The sequence below is a fragment of the Frieseomelitta varia genome, unplaced genomic scaffold (genome assembly GCF_011392965.1).
Source record: "Frieseomelitta varia isolate USP_RPSP 00005682 unplaced genomic scaffold, Fvar_1.2 scaffold_395, whole genome shotgun sequence".
NCBI lineage: Eukaryota > Metazoa > Arthropoda > Insecta > Hymenoptera > Apidae > Frieseomelitta > Frieseomelitta varia.
Window position 1 is genome coordinate 160,353 of NW_025110140.1, and position 16,493 is coordinate 176,845.

The window sequence follows — 16,493 nt, forward strand, 5'->3', positions numbered from 1 at the left end:
AGTTTTTGGCCAGAGCGACATTCTATTTCGCTCCAAATTATACACTCGCTCGTGGAAGTGTCTCGAAAGCTATTTAAATTTAATTCGATGTTCGAGAAACTATTGTGACATTTAATAGCAATGATATTGAAAATATTGTTCAGTAATAACGCGTAAATAAATGCAAATGCAACGTATATTAAATGTCGGGAAATATTAAACATTAAAGTAATATAAATGATGCGTGATAATTTCGTATGAAGAAATCGTGTACAACCTTATTTTGGAGCTTTCATTTTGCGTCATTTATTTTATATTTTTATTTCTACAGGTTATATATTATATTTTATTTTATTGTATATTATATTGTATTTTTATTATATTTTATTTTATTGTATATTATATTGTATTTTTATTATATTTCATTTTATTATATATATTACATATTATATTTTATTTTATTGTATATTATATTATATTTTTATTATATTTTATAATTATATTTTATTTTATTGTATATTATATTTTATGTTATATTTTATTTTATTGTATATTATATTATATTTTTATTATATTTTATTTTATTATATATATTATATATTATATAATTATTATATAATTATTTATTTTATTATATATTATATTGTATTTTTATTTCTCATTTGTGTAACTGATGAGAAATAAGTTATCATACTACGTGAAAGCATTGAAAAATTTGTTTCGTGACTAAATTGGAAGCCTGCCCTTTCGCGACGGCCTCTCGAAACTTGCCGCACGATTTTGCCCGCCGATTTATTGAACTTTTGACTATTTGAATATTGAATAATTCAAGAAATCGCAACATTTTCGTCGGTATATTCGTTTTCGCCTGTCCCGCTGCGAAAGACTGATGAACCTATGTATATTCAAAAATATTCGGACCCTGACTCGATTCTTTTTTCCCAAAGTTGAATATGTTACAATTATCGTGCGACAGTAATTATTATTGTATTGTTATAAAATCATAATCATCGATAAAATCGTTGATTTTTCCAAAAAAAAAAAAAAAAAAAAAAAAAAAAAAAACAAACAAATTGCATTGTAGTGACAGTATGAAAATTATAATATAGTGATAAAAATGAAATTTATGATTCATTCGAGACCTGGTTGGGACATACAATTAGTTGTACAATAGGTAAATGAGAACAAAATGAACAAACGTTAGAATTCAACGATACGTAAGTTTGATTTATTCTATAAAACTTTTTGTTTTTAACAGTATCTTTCTTAAGCGTATCTCTATACATACACGTGTTATAAAAATACATAGTAAAGAAATTTGTTTAAGAATAATTGTGGAAGGAAAAGGCTAAGAAAATACTCGGCACATTAAATACAGAGTTGTTAAATTTCCTTTGGAGTAGAGTTTCGAATCTTTTGTAAATGCGACGTTTGAACGAGAGAAGGAAATGATGTACATATGTAAGACTAGTTTCTAGTACTTTTTGATATAACAAATTATCGTTTTAATAAAACGATATGAATTTTACATGTAACGACACATTAAGGCACGTTTTCTCTCCATGTACGATATAACAGCGTCGATACAAGAATAAATTAGTGTAGGAAAAGCATATTTTATATGGGTATACTTTTTTCTTTTTTTGGCTTTTGTAGGTTTTTCAAAAAGAATCTCGATTTCTTATATGGAATTATCAGGAGTTTGTTCAATGTAATCAGATTTATAGCACGAGAAAAGAATAAGACGTGTGCTATTTATCTTCTGTCATCGATAATTTTTTCACACACGCGTTAAATTACGAGTATAACGTTTTCTCTATCCACTCTTCCATCGTGAACGTTGCCGTGTTGGTCGAGTCTGGATCCCGTTCTCGGAAAATATCTAATAATAAGAAACTCTGTATGTATGAGTTCATGTACATACTTGCATACATGAATATCCCTATTTATTGCAGGATATCCGCTTACCTATCATTGTTTTAAGTCGCACCGCGCACATTATGTAATCGTCGAAGGTGATCATGCCATCCTTCGTTCCATAACGATGTACCAAGATATTTAAAATGTGATTATTGAGTCGATAACCTGCGCTATTCAACGCTTGCCTCAATTCAAACGCGCTCAATTGTCCCGACTCATTTTTGTCGTATAATTTGAATACAGCCTAAAAATTGATTGTTTTTCATTAATTGCTTTCTCTTACTCTCTTCACTTACCAATTACTTTGTTCTGTATGTATTATATGTGTTTCTTTGATTTTTATTCGAAAATTGCAAACAATGATTGAAAGTGATAGATTGATATACCCTCCATTTCCTTATGTCGTTCCATAACGTTTTAAATTCTTCAAATCCAAGCTTTCCAGAATGATCTGTATCTAGCATGGCGACCATACTACGGCATACATCCTTACTGAATCCTTTACCACTCGTTTCTGAAATAGAGAAAACATTTCCTACTTATAATTTACAGTATGGTGTAACACCTACTATGTACCTATTCGATTCAATGATTGAACCTATTCTTTAAATTCTCTTACACTGTACAGACATTATGGTTGACTACGTAAACATTAGAAAGCAGAAGATAAATATCAGAGGATTATGGTTATCATTAGACAATTGACGATGACAACACCACAGATATATAAATGATATATAAACGATAAATACTAGATAACACTAGGCTATAATTAATAGGATTATGATAAAGCTACGTAACAGATTTTTACATGTTGCATTCAATGAATTAGATTTCCAAGCAATTGTTGATCGTTTATACGTATCTATATATGCATATGCATATGGTATATTTTTTTTTTCGCAATAAAGACACATGCACAAAATTGATTAAATATTTATTCTTCGAGTCTTTTTCACTTGCAATTGTATGCGTATGTATCTACTTACTCGTATAGATATGTTTATCTTATCGTTCGTTTGCTTTGTATTTTGACAAAATAAACGATGATAAGTTCCCTTTTTTTTTCTCTCGTTACTGTGTCGTGAAAAAGAGATTGAAAAAAAAAATCACGATTATGTTATAATACTTTTAATTGCAATAGTCGAGTCATTCTTTTTTCGTTGTGACTAAAAGAAGCTAACGTTGCAAAATGTCAAAATGCTACATACATACATACGTGTACGTAAGTGTGACCTGCAATGTGATAAAACTTGAGGTTTATATGTATGTCTAAGTTACCAGATAGTGCCTTACCTACAGTCTTATTGTACTGTTCGTTATTACAAAGAATGCCGCACAGCAGTGAGATGAGAGTGTCGATAAACGAACCATCTCCTTGTACAGTTTCACGGGCATGAGCCTCACTACGACGCGCCGACTGCGGTAGTTCTACCCGTAACATACAGCTACATGTTAACATTAAACTTTACATACATATGTACATCCGGGTCAAATGGATCGATATATACGTTGAAAAAGAAATTAAGACTTTCAATAATATCCTTGACAACATATTATATTAACGACATACATCATTTTTACGCAGAGAAAGCGTATTCTTTGTCGGAAAATGCTGCAAGTGTGTTCCCATCACCTTTCGATTACTTTGCAATTTTCAATCGTAACACGCTTGCAATGCCTATCATACACGTATATACTACTCGTAGGTACTACGTACGTATGCATCACGTTAAGAAACGTGATTTCAATCAGAATGTGAATTGATCAGAGAATAATTCACAAACTCGAGGTATTTCGGTTTCTTACGTGGACCCAAATGTATTTATGTACGAACGAATGAAGAAAACCAAACATGCATAATTACGCGAATGTTAAAATTCAAGTTGCATTGGCATTCACAGAATATGTGTATATATGTAATTGATCCACGGTGAATGAAATGAATTAATCGAACCGAAATGGTGGTGCGTTAACAAATTGCTACAATTGGAATGCGTGCTTTTGCTAATTGCGTGTCTTTTCATCAACTATTCTTGAACGAACAATTGACGACAAGAAAGCGTAAATGCACAAATTCTGCTACGGTCAATAATCGCAAACAGTATTAGGCGAAGAAGCAGTTACATACGAAAGCTTTACGAAAGTAAAAGTACAAGAGCTCTTTTCTTCAAGAACAAGCAGATGATAGTCGTAACAACGAAATTAAAACGATAACTTATTTCTAAAACTTTCTTCCTTTCTCTTTTACATGGTGAATGCTCGTGAGTATTAATACCAGTGTTTATAATATAATACAACAAACGATATTAACCGCAATTGTATAAGACTGTATTTCGGTTACGTGTATTGCGGTGAAATTAAAGTAGATACATTACAATTACGAAATTACATTTTTGTCAACTTTACTTACAACGCGATTTTTTACATTTACACGGCTGAAATATTGATGTTTGAAGTATAAACAAATAGATGGTAGGAATAATCATACCTTTTCGCATCGCAAAATCTAAAATTTCCTTCAATTCCATCCAATCCACTTCCATATCGTCACCAGCGAGCTTTTTGAAGAACTCTCGAACTTTTTCTGCATTTCGATCCTGATCCGATTCGTCTTGAACCTTGAAAAGGTAAAAATATTGAAATTTAATAATACAACGGTAACATGGAAAGTCCGTTTTATCGTTACTAGTATTGTACGGAATACGCATATCGTGTTAAACTGAAATTTATTCGTGTGCAAAATGAAAATTCATTAGCGTGCAGATTACTTACCCTATCGCCATCTCCGTGCGTGTTATCACCTTTAGAGTTAATGACCTAAAAGCCAAGCAATATGGACATGCGAATTGTTATGAATTATTATTATTATTATTATTATTATTATTATTATTATTATTATTATTTAGAATTCACGATCATCGAGTAAATTCTTTTGGGGATCAAGTCAGTTAAACACATGTAATTAAAATTAAAAACATAGTAAATCTTGATACTCTTAGGAAGCATTATAGAAGCTTAGTTAAGTGCAGGTCAATATGTAGTCGTAAATGCACAAGTATCGTGGCGGGCAGAAAGAAGGCTCCTCTCGAATTAGGACAAAAAATATATATATATATATATATATATATATATTTATCGACGTCGCGTGAAAAACAAAGATACACACGTATATCGATCTCTGCCTCTTACCCTATCGTCAATTTCTCCAACGCCAACTTCATCGTCGTTTTCTCTGAAAAACGTATAGTTTTGTTAATATCAACATTTTCGTTCGCTACGACCCTTCTCGAGTTAAAAAAGAGAGAGCACTCACTCCATGTTATTCTTATTTTCGGAGAAGATTCGCAATAAAAATTCACCCTCTTCGTTAGGATCGAACGTACTCGGAACTATACAATAGACGCCAGGTGGTAGTTTGAAACGGCACGTTACTTCTCGTAAATTTATGAACAGTGATCTTCCAACGGACGCATTGTACTTGAAGAAATTGACATCCAGTGGCTTAGGTAACCGATCTGGATACTCCAGCTGTAATAGATTCGCAATCGTAATCGAAAATAAAGGAATGGTAATCGAAGAATTTTGAAGGTTACGATAGCTGTACGACGACATGCGAACATAGTGCGTACATGATATATCGCAAATCCAATACTGAGACATTCGGCACCCATTCTTCTCTGCGCTCGCCTATTTTTCTGCATCAGTGCAACAATCACTGTACACTTGTCGTCATCCTCGTCCGGGTACTCCAGGGTAATTCGGTATTGCGGGTTATGCCAGAAGGTTTCTGTAACCCACGTGAAAAAAAAAAAAAAAAAATCACACGCGTACGAAATATAAATCTATCCCTGTTTGGAAAATGACTATACAACTTTCATATAGTTGAATATGGACGTTGAAGAGGGACGTTTACCTAAAAAGTTCCTACAACCTCCTGCCGTAACGCCACGCACCCATTCCCCTTCGAACACGCTCATCTCCCATTTCTTCTTGCCGGCGTTTAAATCGTCTTCGGTCAACGAATCTGGATTCAAGTTACATATTTCTAGCTGCGTGAAATATCGCGTAAAGTCCTGAAATGACATCCAAAATTCACCGTCCATGTCGAACGTTAGGCCTAACTCATCTTTCTCGTGGTCGGGAATGAATCTCCATTCTGGCGACCTATTTTGAAAATGACGGTTCGAAAATGATCCTTGTTGTTGAATATCGTACGTACGTATCGTACGTGAGTATTCTACTCGTAAAGGCAAAGTCTATCGAACGACTTACTGATCGCTCCACGGACCATTCCATTCTGCCTCGTTACCCCACGGATTTCGAAGCCTGAGTAGCGGTATTCTCCCATATTGATTCGGCGTTTGAATCTCCACGTATTTCACGCGTGTAATACTGTAAGCATGGCCTCTGATCAGTCCTTGAGGCGTCTCGGCTTCCAATATATTTGGATCAGGCTGAAATAGTAACTCGTATTCGAGTTTGATCGTTTGATGGAACGCGGCTATGTACAAACGTACGTAGCCGCATAGTCATACAAACTTGTAGCACGTATAGATACGAAAGCACGAATTTGCGATTTACCTCTATCGAACAACCCATTAGCGAGTTCCTCTCGAAAGCTTTTAACAAAATGCTAAATAAATTTGGAGGGGTTTCGTCCATCTGATACATTTCCGTCACGCCACCTGTAAAATCCTCCATGGCCTCGCAGGTTGTCCCACCTTTCAACGCTTCGTACGAGCCGTGAAGTTTGGCGTACGCCTTCTCCAGAAGAGCGCTCCAGAATTCGTTGACCTCCGCCGAATGCAAATATAGTAGCTCGCCGTGATACGTCGGCAATCTGTCGTCGATCACCACGTCTACCCATCTACCGTACTGCCAGAATCTGTTTAACATTAACACGTCAATACACACGCGTGTATGTACGCACATGTGCATACGTGGCCGAATATGTAAACGTAAACGTAAACGTTCGCTCGCAACGTTCAATTCGGCGAATATATCTGAAATGCGAATCGTGGGAATATACCTGAAATGAAATATACCAGCGTAGTTTTCCTCGAAACTCTGGTCTTCCGGAACTACTTGGAAAAACAAGTTGCTATCCATAGTTAGATTCGCCACTGCTGCCAGCAACCAGCAGTCCCCCAATTCCCCTTGTTGAACGTCGAATCTGGAAAAACCCTCGACAAACAGTTGAGGGTTGTCTGCGATTTCCTGCAATCAGACACTCCACACCGTGAATATCTGCAATTACCTAAGCCTTCTGCTTAAGATAACGTTTCCACGAACGTCTCTTTTCGGTCATTGTTTCTTTCTCAACAAATTTTTCGACAAATCTTCTGCGTCTGATTCTTTTAACGCTATATTTCGTGGATATTACAGCTACTTGGAAGTAAACGATATGTATAAAAACCAATGCTACGAGGAGGCAAAGGAGTCTGGATGAGACTCTGACGATCGAGTCGAGATCTTTTCTTTTTTTTGTCCGAAAAAAATCTGAATCCTAAATCTGATCCCTTTGATCAATAATTTCATATTCCGTCCGACTCTGGCCAGTTAAGAAACGAATGAATTATTTGCGACAGCTTTTATCAGCGAAAAAAAACTTTTGTCAGCCGCCAGGAGGACGGCTGATCGCAAGAAGAAAGACGTGCATACGTTATAAATTGTAAAGGGTCGAAGAACGATATTGGAACAGAGTTGCCAGTAGAAACAGAACTCGACGTACCATCGGTCGTTTCCATTCTATGTATCTGTCGGGCCTTCTCGAAAAGTACAACGACGAATCGTCCGCTGGAAATTCCGGATCCTCGAAAAGCGTCCCCGTGGCCAAACACTCGTGCTTCAGTTTGCTAAAGTCTTGCACCGCTGCCCGAGCTCTGAACCCAGAACCCTTTTCGCCCAACTAAAACAGAAACACGTAGCTTTGTTGCCTTTCCTTTTTTCCACACAAATTTGTTTCGAATTTTTCTTCTACGTGACAATGATTCTGATATAACAACAAGTCCAAGACAGCCTACGTTGTAGCAAGATTTCCCAATGAAATTTTCAGTTGTTGTCATTAGTGGTTTATCTTCGTAAGTTTTTACTTTCTCTTTCGTTGATCCCGACTGAGAGTCTATGCTTTCTATTCCGTTGAATTTTCTACAAGGCAGAGATTTTTCTTGAACGATACTATAATTTTCGCAGTGTTTTGACCGTTGTAACTTGTCAGTTATAGCTACACCATCAGCTTTTGCCGTGTTAGTCAAGTGTCTGTAATTTGTAGACTCGCGTTGCTCCATTCCCGATATATGTATGTATGAGTAGAAGGAAAAAGTATCGTATCGTACGAAAAATTGTACTAGATTTTTTGAATCTTTCTCAGAAACAGAAAATTCAGAAAGGGAAAAAGAAGAAAGAACAAATGCCTAGATTTTTAAACGTCTAAATAGTTTCGTTCCATTGAACAAACTAACGTAGATATACATTCCTGATTACGGAAATGTACTGTGACTGTGAGCCTTTAATTAATCTTATCATATATGGCAACACTTTGTTACAAACGGATGAAAGACTGACCACAGTCTATCGTTGGCGGTGCGACGTAAAAAAAGAAAATGTTTTACAGATAAAATTTTAATCATGGATATTAATATTATTAGTATCGGCATTGATATCAGTTTTGAGATCAATTTCAATATATGTATACCAGTCTCTCTTCAGTCCTTCATTTTCATTTTTATAAGTTGAAAACGATGCATTTACCGTGAAATTTTAGCACTTTATCCGTTCAGATTAATGTCCTTTCGATACTGTCTAGCATTTATTGTCCGAGTATAAATTGATGATTGAATTTGGTACTTTGGTACTTTAGTAAATTGTTTTCTACGTCTATATAGATGTAGAAAAACAATTTGATTTGGCTAAAATTTTAAACGTTTACCATATTTTTGCACAACAAGTACGTACATACAGGTACTTGGAAAAATAAATTAGAAATATGAGATAGAATCGTTCTGTTTGGAGCTTAGTCCTTTGTGAAAATCGTTTAATTTCGTTTCAAAAATTCTTTTGACCTTTAGGCAAGCTTTATTTATAGAAAATTGTTGGAAGAGAATCTCGTTTCGAAACTCGTGCAAATAAATTCTCTTGAGAGAATAAAATTTTTATCTTGGAAATTTGCATCGCCGCACGTGCAATGAATGGAGTGGCTGATTAGTAAAGTAAAGAATGCGTACGCGTTGATAGAATTGTCGCAGTGGTACGTCATCACGTCACTGAAAATAATCATTTCTATTTCATTGTTTAATGGGTATTTCACAAGTGGGTATGTCACACGTACATACATACATGGTATATAAATTTTACACTCATATTCGATGAAAATGCATTTGTTACGCCAAATACGCTAGATACGTAATTATTTAATAATACCGAAATAATTTGATTACTCTTATTTCTCGCTATCTAGTCCCTAATTTCAAGTTAGATCAACTAATGTAATACACATGAAAATGATGAAAAATCGTACATAGTATCCTACATACATATATAATGTAGGGGTGGGGATGTTATCGATATTACTCAAGTCGCACGGCTTTATCTCATTCGAATGCGACTTTAAATCGTATTGTGTATTTAGCAGGCATTTATCTCCACTGTAATCTCGTGAATCATGCGTGAGTAAATTGGACATTACTGCGCAAATTTTTCTATAATGAATTTATTCAGCTATTGCGGTATTTGGAACAATTTGGATTAGATTTATATACAATAATGTATCGCCAATCGCATCAACGCGTTGCAGTATCGATACGGATGCAAATAAATGAATTTGAACAAAGTGGTAGTGGTTTAGTACCAGTTTAGTACCAAAGTATGTATGTGGTTATACATATATTTACTTTCGTTTATAAAGCCAATTGGAAATATCATTACTAAATATTTAGATGTTACGTAATGAAACAAACGAAAATCATTGGAAAATGAGATACGTAGCAACAAGTTAAGCCCATTACGTGTCATTTTAAGTTGTATGATGCAGCTAAGGATTAGTAATGTGATACATCATGCATTGATGTTGAATGTCGAGGGAAATTGATGGTACACACATGCCTATAAAATACGCAAGTATGTAGCTGCTGTGTAAAATTTCATTTATTACGAATTTTTATATGGCCTATCTTCTCAAAAGAAGAAGATTGGCAAATCATAAAGTAAGATAAGATTAAAGTGGTCGTTTAATATAATGCTTATACGTATAGAACATTATTTAACAATTTAACGCTAAATAGAGAATAGGAATTCAGATTATTCAGTTTTATGTATAGAAAAGATATTTCACAGCCAAGGAAATAATTATTCATACTATTCCACATGAATATAATTCAACGAAAAAGCGACTTGCTGCTCCCACCATTGGTTGATACTAAATAATCTTTACTTGAAATACGAGAATTTTAAATCGAGTAAAATGTCGAAACGTCGCGAGCAATATGTTGTGACTTATTAAAAATCGTTGTTCCTCAAACGAAATTATTTAAACCAAGTTTCTCAAATGACAACAATTTTCAAAATGAGGAGAATGATTGTGTTAACATTGACAGCCAGTTGTACGCAAGTGTATATGTATGTATGTATGTATGTATGTATGTATGTATGTATGTGTGTATATATGTAATCGCGTCAGCGTCCAAGTTATCAAGCGCAAAATGTAAGTAAAGACTCGAACGCCTTTAATGATACGCGTACCACTTTGATGTTGAAAAGCGACGGGAGGAAGCGTTTAACTTGCACCGCTGTTTTAACGAATACGTCGTCGAGCGAAGCTCCATCCTCGTGATAACTCATCTCTTTCGCGATGATTACACTGTAACTGACTACTCTGTAAAGAATCGCCACCGATCACCGATCACTGATCACTGATCACTAAATGTCTACACGCTGTGTCTACACGTGATGCCTCTTAAAAACTGTGCAAGTATGAGTTTACTATACTGTGTGTTATTCGCGCTTCCTATGGAGAACCAAATAATTTTAGACCAGGAAAGTTAGGGGAATTGATATTCCACGAGTTTTTACCGTGCGGATATGAAACCGTTACGTTGACAAGTTCGAAGACACGAACTGAGCTCATTTTCCTTTCACCCTTACCTGTGTGTCGTACCATGTTTCGTCACGCAACGTATAACTAAACGCGCCATAACGCACACGATTGTTTCATGGAATTTTTTTCTTCGGAACGTCAATCGTGGCATGTTAAATGGAACAGACCTGACATGTTGTTGATATCAAACTGTCTGCCGTAATTTTGCAGTTAGGTTACAATTTACATATGTACATGTAGTTCGTACATATACATGCTGGTATAAATAGACATTAGAACTCGTCTACGTTCGAATTCGATTCGGTTTCATTTGGCATATCCAGGTACACATACCTACAGTTACAATTTACAATTAGATATCTCTATCCTATTGGTGGAGGTTTTCGGCGTCGCATATGCCGTATGCTATTCACTGTGTCTTGTGTATTCGACTTAATGGCGCGACATGTGCACCATCTGTGAAACACGACGTGAATCAACACGCAGCAGCGCGATTTTTTAAAATCGAAATACGTTACCATTGTTTTTCCAACGAACGTTGTTGCATAATCGATGCAACGGGCGTTTGCCAACCAATTATTCTGACTTTATCACGCAAAACACGAATACGTAACAGCCATAAGATATTGTAGCTTGATACCAATACTCACTTCCGGTTTCGATGCTACTTGGAGTACAATTTCTGGTTCGACCACCTCTGCTCTCCATCCGTAAGAAGAGCGATTCATTTTGCTTTAGTTACGATTTCACTACTCAGTTATCCCGTTTGCTGTCAGAGTCCTGGTGCTAGACGTGCATGAATGCAAATATGTAAATAGGAACCGTGTCACGCGTCGAAACAACAAAAATTTTCTTCGTGTTAAACAACGTCGAAAAACGTATCTGACGATGATTGGCCAAAATAATAAATAAATAGTGTCAACTGATAGGAGCGTCCTTTTAAAACCTTATTGCGAATGATGATAACATACTAATTTGAGCACCGGTTTTGATCTAGCCACACTGCTGATCACCTAAATCACTGCGCGTATGTCGGAAATGCACGTGGTTTTCATCTCTTAACGCGACTCGATCATTCTCGTACTTTTCGCACCTTTCGCAGACAGCTCGCACTTGCAGCTTTGCACGTATCACTGAACTTTGGGTTTGTAATTAGCGTTGGCGTTTTGTTGAACGCTTGTCACATAATGTGGCGTACGAGACGAATGACTAACCGTTTAACTGCCGTATCTACATCTGCATATATATATATATATATATATACGTATACGTATACGTATACGTGTGTATATCCTGAATATCTCGTGACCACGTCTATATAATTCACCTGTTATGTGCTCTTGTTTTTATTACAGTTTCGTAACACTTTGGTGGTTTCTAGCACATGAAAAAGCCGTTTCTTCCAGTTTCGCTTTAAATTTAATTAGACGAGCGCCTAAGTGAACGTGAAAATGAATTCATCTGGTATTCAGCCATTGAAACGTAATCGATTTTCAAATTATGACAATCGTTAAAAATCAATAATTTTTATAACGCGCATGTGTTGGAGGTAATTATTTTTTTTTTTTTTTTTGAACGAAGTATTCGACTTCGTTGTGTTTTTAGTTTGGTAAATATATGTCAAAAGGAAAGGAATTTGCCTCGAAATGCGCGAGTATTTTATCGTACCGATCATCTCGGGAAAAAGATATCATGCCATTTAAAGGAAATCTGGTGAAAGCGGGCCTCGACGATGCGTCACGTTGTTCCAAATTTGGTCGAGCATATTACTACCATGACGTTGAATTTTTATATTTCTCTGTTTTTCTTTTTTTTTCTTTTCTTCTTTTTCTTACACGACTAGTTGCGCGACTCGAAACGAAATTATAAAAAAACGACACTGCAATTGTCCCAAACAATACGTGTGTATTATCTACGCGTGTATATCTAATGATTCTCAAGAACGTAGAAATTTACTACCGAGACACATGTAGAAATATATTATATCATTGAAAGCAAGATATTTCTGCAATCGTTGGGCAATGAAAACTCAATTGTTCTCCGATAGTTGTCATCAATTTTCAGTGAATTTTTAAATTTTGTATATACGTGTATACGTATGTAAGCATGTTATAAATAAAATGCATTGATCGGAAGTCACGCCCTTAGGTAGCATCACGATGTCAAGGTTAATATGAAACGCACAACTCTCACCCACTGTATGTACTCCGGTCGATCGATGAAATTCAATATCTGGACAATTCTTCCGGCGTAAAACCGGATGGAGAGATAAATAATGTAAAAAAGAAAAAAAAGAAGAAAAAAAAAAGAAACAAAAGGATTCTTCGTATTTGCGATTGAAATTTTTTGTTTGTATTATTTATTAGTTTGTATTATTTAGAGTAAAGCGGACTGAAAGCGTTAAAGTTTTACAGGAAATTCACGAGCTTGCACTAAGCTTGTTAAGCCTTGTTAAGCTTCGGTTGATATTTTGTTGACGAGAAATTTTCGCTCACGACAGCGAGGAACCGCCGTCTTCGATATTCAGAAATGCTCGCGAAACACTGACTTTTCTCGGCGGAAAGATGCCTGGAACGAAAGTATCCTCCCCCGCTCGATGAACGATGGCGCAGTGTCGGCGCGGTGTCGGCGCGGTGTCGCGTCGCGTCGCGTCGCGTCGCGTTGCGTCGTGACGCTCGGCTATTCCATATAGGAATAAGTATCTATGTACATGTTACATGTGTACATACGTGTGTACATGTGCACTTGCACGCGAATGCCATACTGTCTGCAATTTTCCTACTTTACGTTCAGTTTGTGTGTCCCTTTTAATCAATCTAGGATAAAATTATATCATGAACAAATACAAAGGAGAAAGAATAGTATAATTTGATATTTATCGAGCTGTTTAACTTTTTTTCGCACTTGATGAAATGTGCTTGCTTGGTCAGTCATTCAAGTATCGTTATTGTTCGCACAGCGTGAAACGCGAGCATATTGATCATTATTGTTTTGTTTAATTGAATGTTACAGTTAGATGAAAGTTAGTCAAGTATCAAAGAGAAACGATTGTACGTACATGATAATGTTACCTAGGTGCTGTAACTTGTGCCAAAAGAGAATAACGAATGATCGTTTTCGCAATCACATTACTGGCATGCTTTCAATAAAACTTCATTTCCGTGATTTAAACGACATCTGTACATTATCGGTACTTCCATCTGTGCAATAGTTTGGCATTGTCGATGCGTGAAATAAAGTAACATTGAACATGGTACGAGAAATGACGGATTAAAAGTAAAAGTAAAGTCTAGACTAAGCATCGATTAACATTTGAACGTTATGGTATGGCTGGTATGGTCGCCATCAGATAGAGATCAAACATAGTTGCGATATTACAGATATTGTTAAACAGCGCGAGTAGTTGTTTGGGTAAACGTGGCAAACTAAGAGGGGATACTTCGTAAATAGCAAGTCGGCAATTAAAATTAAAATTAAAGATGAGGAAACTTTATGTCGAAAGATATATATGTACGCGAAACGCGGCAGCTGCAGGAAAACTGGGTAACAACCTTGGCGATGGGGGACTAAAAATATGAATTTTGTTTCAGAAGTCGTAGACTTCTAGAGGCGGCGTGTACGAGGGGATTCGTTTTATGTCGAGGCTAAATTTGGCACCGTTCCAAATGGTGCTTGAAAAAAAAGAAAAGAAAAAAAAAAAAGAAAAAAAGAGAAAAAGAATTTCTCCCTACTAACATTAGAGGGGCATAGTAGTCGAGCGCTGAGCGCGTCGCGTCGCGTCGCGTCGGATCGTCTTCGTTCCCGCCACCGGTTTTTGCCAAGTTAATTCTCCACTCGCAGCGTAAATAGGTAAAGATGATCGAAAAGGCGAACGAAAGAGTTTTAGGTGAAAAATTGATCGACAAATCGCCACAACTTGTACGTACGTATGTATGTATGTATGTATGTATGTATGTATGTATGTATGTATGTATGTACAATGCAACAATCAATGTATCTTCCTGTCGATAGGTGGTTTAGGTACATAGTTTATAGATCGGTGGTTACGTCGCGTTACGTGTTTGAATGTTACGTGTAATTATTAAAAAAAAGTATGGGAATGACGGACCTTGAAAACAGCATTCGCTGGATGATGGACATCGCCTGAACCGGACAGTCCTCCCCGGAGTAACCGTGACAAGAGATTGTAGCGACCGTGCGTGGACCATGTGTCCTCCGGCGATTTAAACAGGGTAGGGTTCCTACGAATAAATCAGCTTTTCTGGAGATCTGTTGGCAGCTACTTGTTCTCGATGGAACAAACTTTCTGAAATCCCGTGCATTCTACTCCACACACTGACACGAGACGACGCGACGCACGCGTTTCATAACTTTCGTAACTTTCGCGATTTTCCCCGATTACTGATTCCACAACATTGCTAATTCCTTGACGACTGACGAAAGGCAGAGAAAGGCGAAAAGAGAGAAACCGAGCGCCAAATATACATGATACATATCATATGATGTGCTGTCGTCTTCGTCGTTCGGAGGATGAAGTTCCGATCGAAATCGTAACAGCTTACCCTTTTATAAATTTGTACGTTCTCAAGTTATTGCTATCGTCGGCGACTACTTTCACGTAGTAGTAAGAGTAATTCTTAGACATTGCTTTAGCAAAGATTGGTGAAAATTTCGCGGTTTCGAAATTTTAACGAGGACGAGCGTAGGAAACCGTAGAGTTTAGAGATTGAAATGACGAGATTGCCGAAAGGGTGGCAGGAACGCGCACTGTTCGCCGAAAGCTACACTCGAATTGTCGTCTGTACCCCTTCTTCTTCGTTCCATCGATGCGATGCCTGCTACTACTATCTGCTTGTCTGCTCGTTTACTGTTTTCTTCGCTCGTGTATGCGTAGTATCCGTACGTATGTATCTATATTTTGAGACGTCTGCACGTCTGCACGTCTGCACGACTTGCCAAGCTACCTATCTCAAGAATTTTCATCGTTTACGCTCCAATTGGCAAAAGGAGTTGATTCTTTTCTTTTCTTTTCTTTTCCTTTTTTTTCTTTTGGTATTTGTACGATGCACGTGTTCTCTCCACTTTACGACAGCATTCTAGCGGCTATAGCTTCTGCTCGGAAAATCATTAATTTCTCATTGAAACGTTATCGACCGTTTATCAGTCAGGGAAGAAAATTGTTTTCCTCGTAGCACGTAGAAATCTAAAGACGTGTTATGACGTCAAAGTGTCGATCCATTCTAGCAATTGTATTTCTTATTCCTTACCTTGTGGCGGCGAGCGTATTTTTAAATGAGTTTAACGAGCGGCGCTGTTTCATTGCAAATGGAAAAAAAGGAGAAAATAAAGATAGCCAAACTTGGCCGGTACTCCATCTGTCAGGCCTGTGTCAGTTTGCTATCGGGATTGGTGGTGAATTCAGTGGGCATCATTTTTTTCTTTTTTTTTTTTTCACAAACATGTTTTTATTACGTTTCACGTACAGATTACATGGTGGTTG

General features: G+C 36.5%; 1 protein-coding gene across 11 annotated transcripts; it reads right to left on the bottom strand.

The window, feature by feature from the left end:
- Window positions 1–1,185: 1,185 nt before the first annotated feature.
- LOC122531350 (calpain-A-like) lies at window positions 1,186–15,671 on the bottom strand. 11 transcript variants are annotated; one of them, XM_043659185.1, is made up of 16 exons: window positions 15,556–15,671; window positions 15,102–15,234; window positions 7,634–7,810; window positions 6,932–7,119; window positions 6,484–6,787; window positions 6,175–6,356; window positions 5,816–6,066; window positions 5,532–5,689; window positions 5,216–5,430; window positions 5,092–5,134; window positions 4,675–4,719; window positions 4,391–4,520; window positions 3,196–3,330; window positions 2,286–2,413; window positions 1,948–2,143; window positions 1,186–1,861 (listed from the first exon to the last, which is right to left on the bottom strand). In XM_043659185.1, exons 1-16 carry the CDS (start codon window positions 15,636–15,638, stop codon window positions 1,776–1,778), a joined length of 2,454 nt encoding a protein of 817 aa, XP_043515120.1. In that variant the 5' UTR covers window positions 15,639–15,671; the 3' UTR covers window positions 1,186–1,775. The 11 variants fall into 11 exon arrangements, with proteins under 11 accessions (XP_043515120.1, XP_043515125.1, XP_043515128.1 ...); XM_043659190.1 differs by lacking the exons at window positions 15,102–15,234; window positions 15,556–15,671 and adding an exon at window positions 11,644–12,208; XM_043659193.1 differs by lacking the exons at window positions 15,102–15,234; window positions 15,556–15,671 and adding an exon at window positions 11,041–11,196.
- Between the last annotated feature and the right edge of the window lie 822 nt (window positions 15,672–16,493).

Excerpts from the sequence above, each read along its gene's own strand:
- LOC122531350 (XM_043659183.1), bottom strand. The coding sequence starts at position 8,189 with ATGGAGCAACGCGAGTCTACAAATTACAGACACTTGACTAACACGGCA. Across the intron at positions 7,120-7,633 it reads TAGAATGGAAACGACCGATG|GAAATCGCAGACAACCCTCA; the intron begins GTACGTCGAGTT and ends GTCTGATTGCAG. Across the intron at positions 1,862-1,947 it reads GCGACTTAAAACAATGATAG|ATATTTTCCGAGAACGGGAT; the intron begins GTAAGCGGATAT and ends TCTTATTATTAG.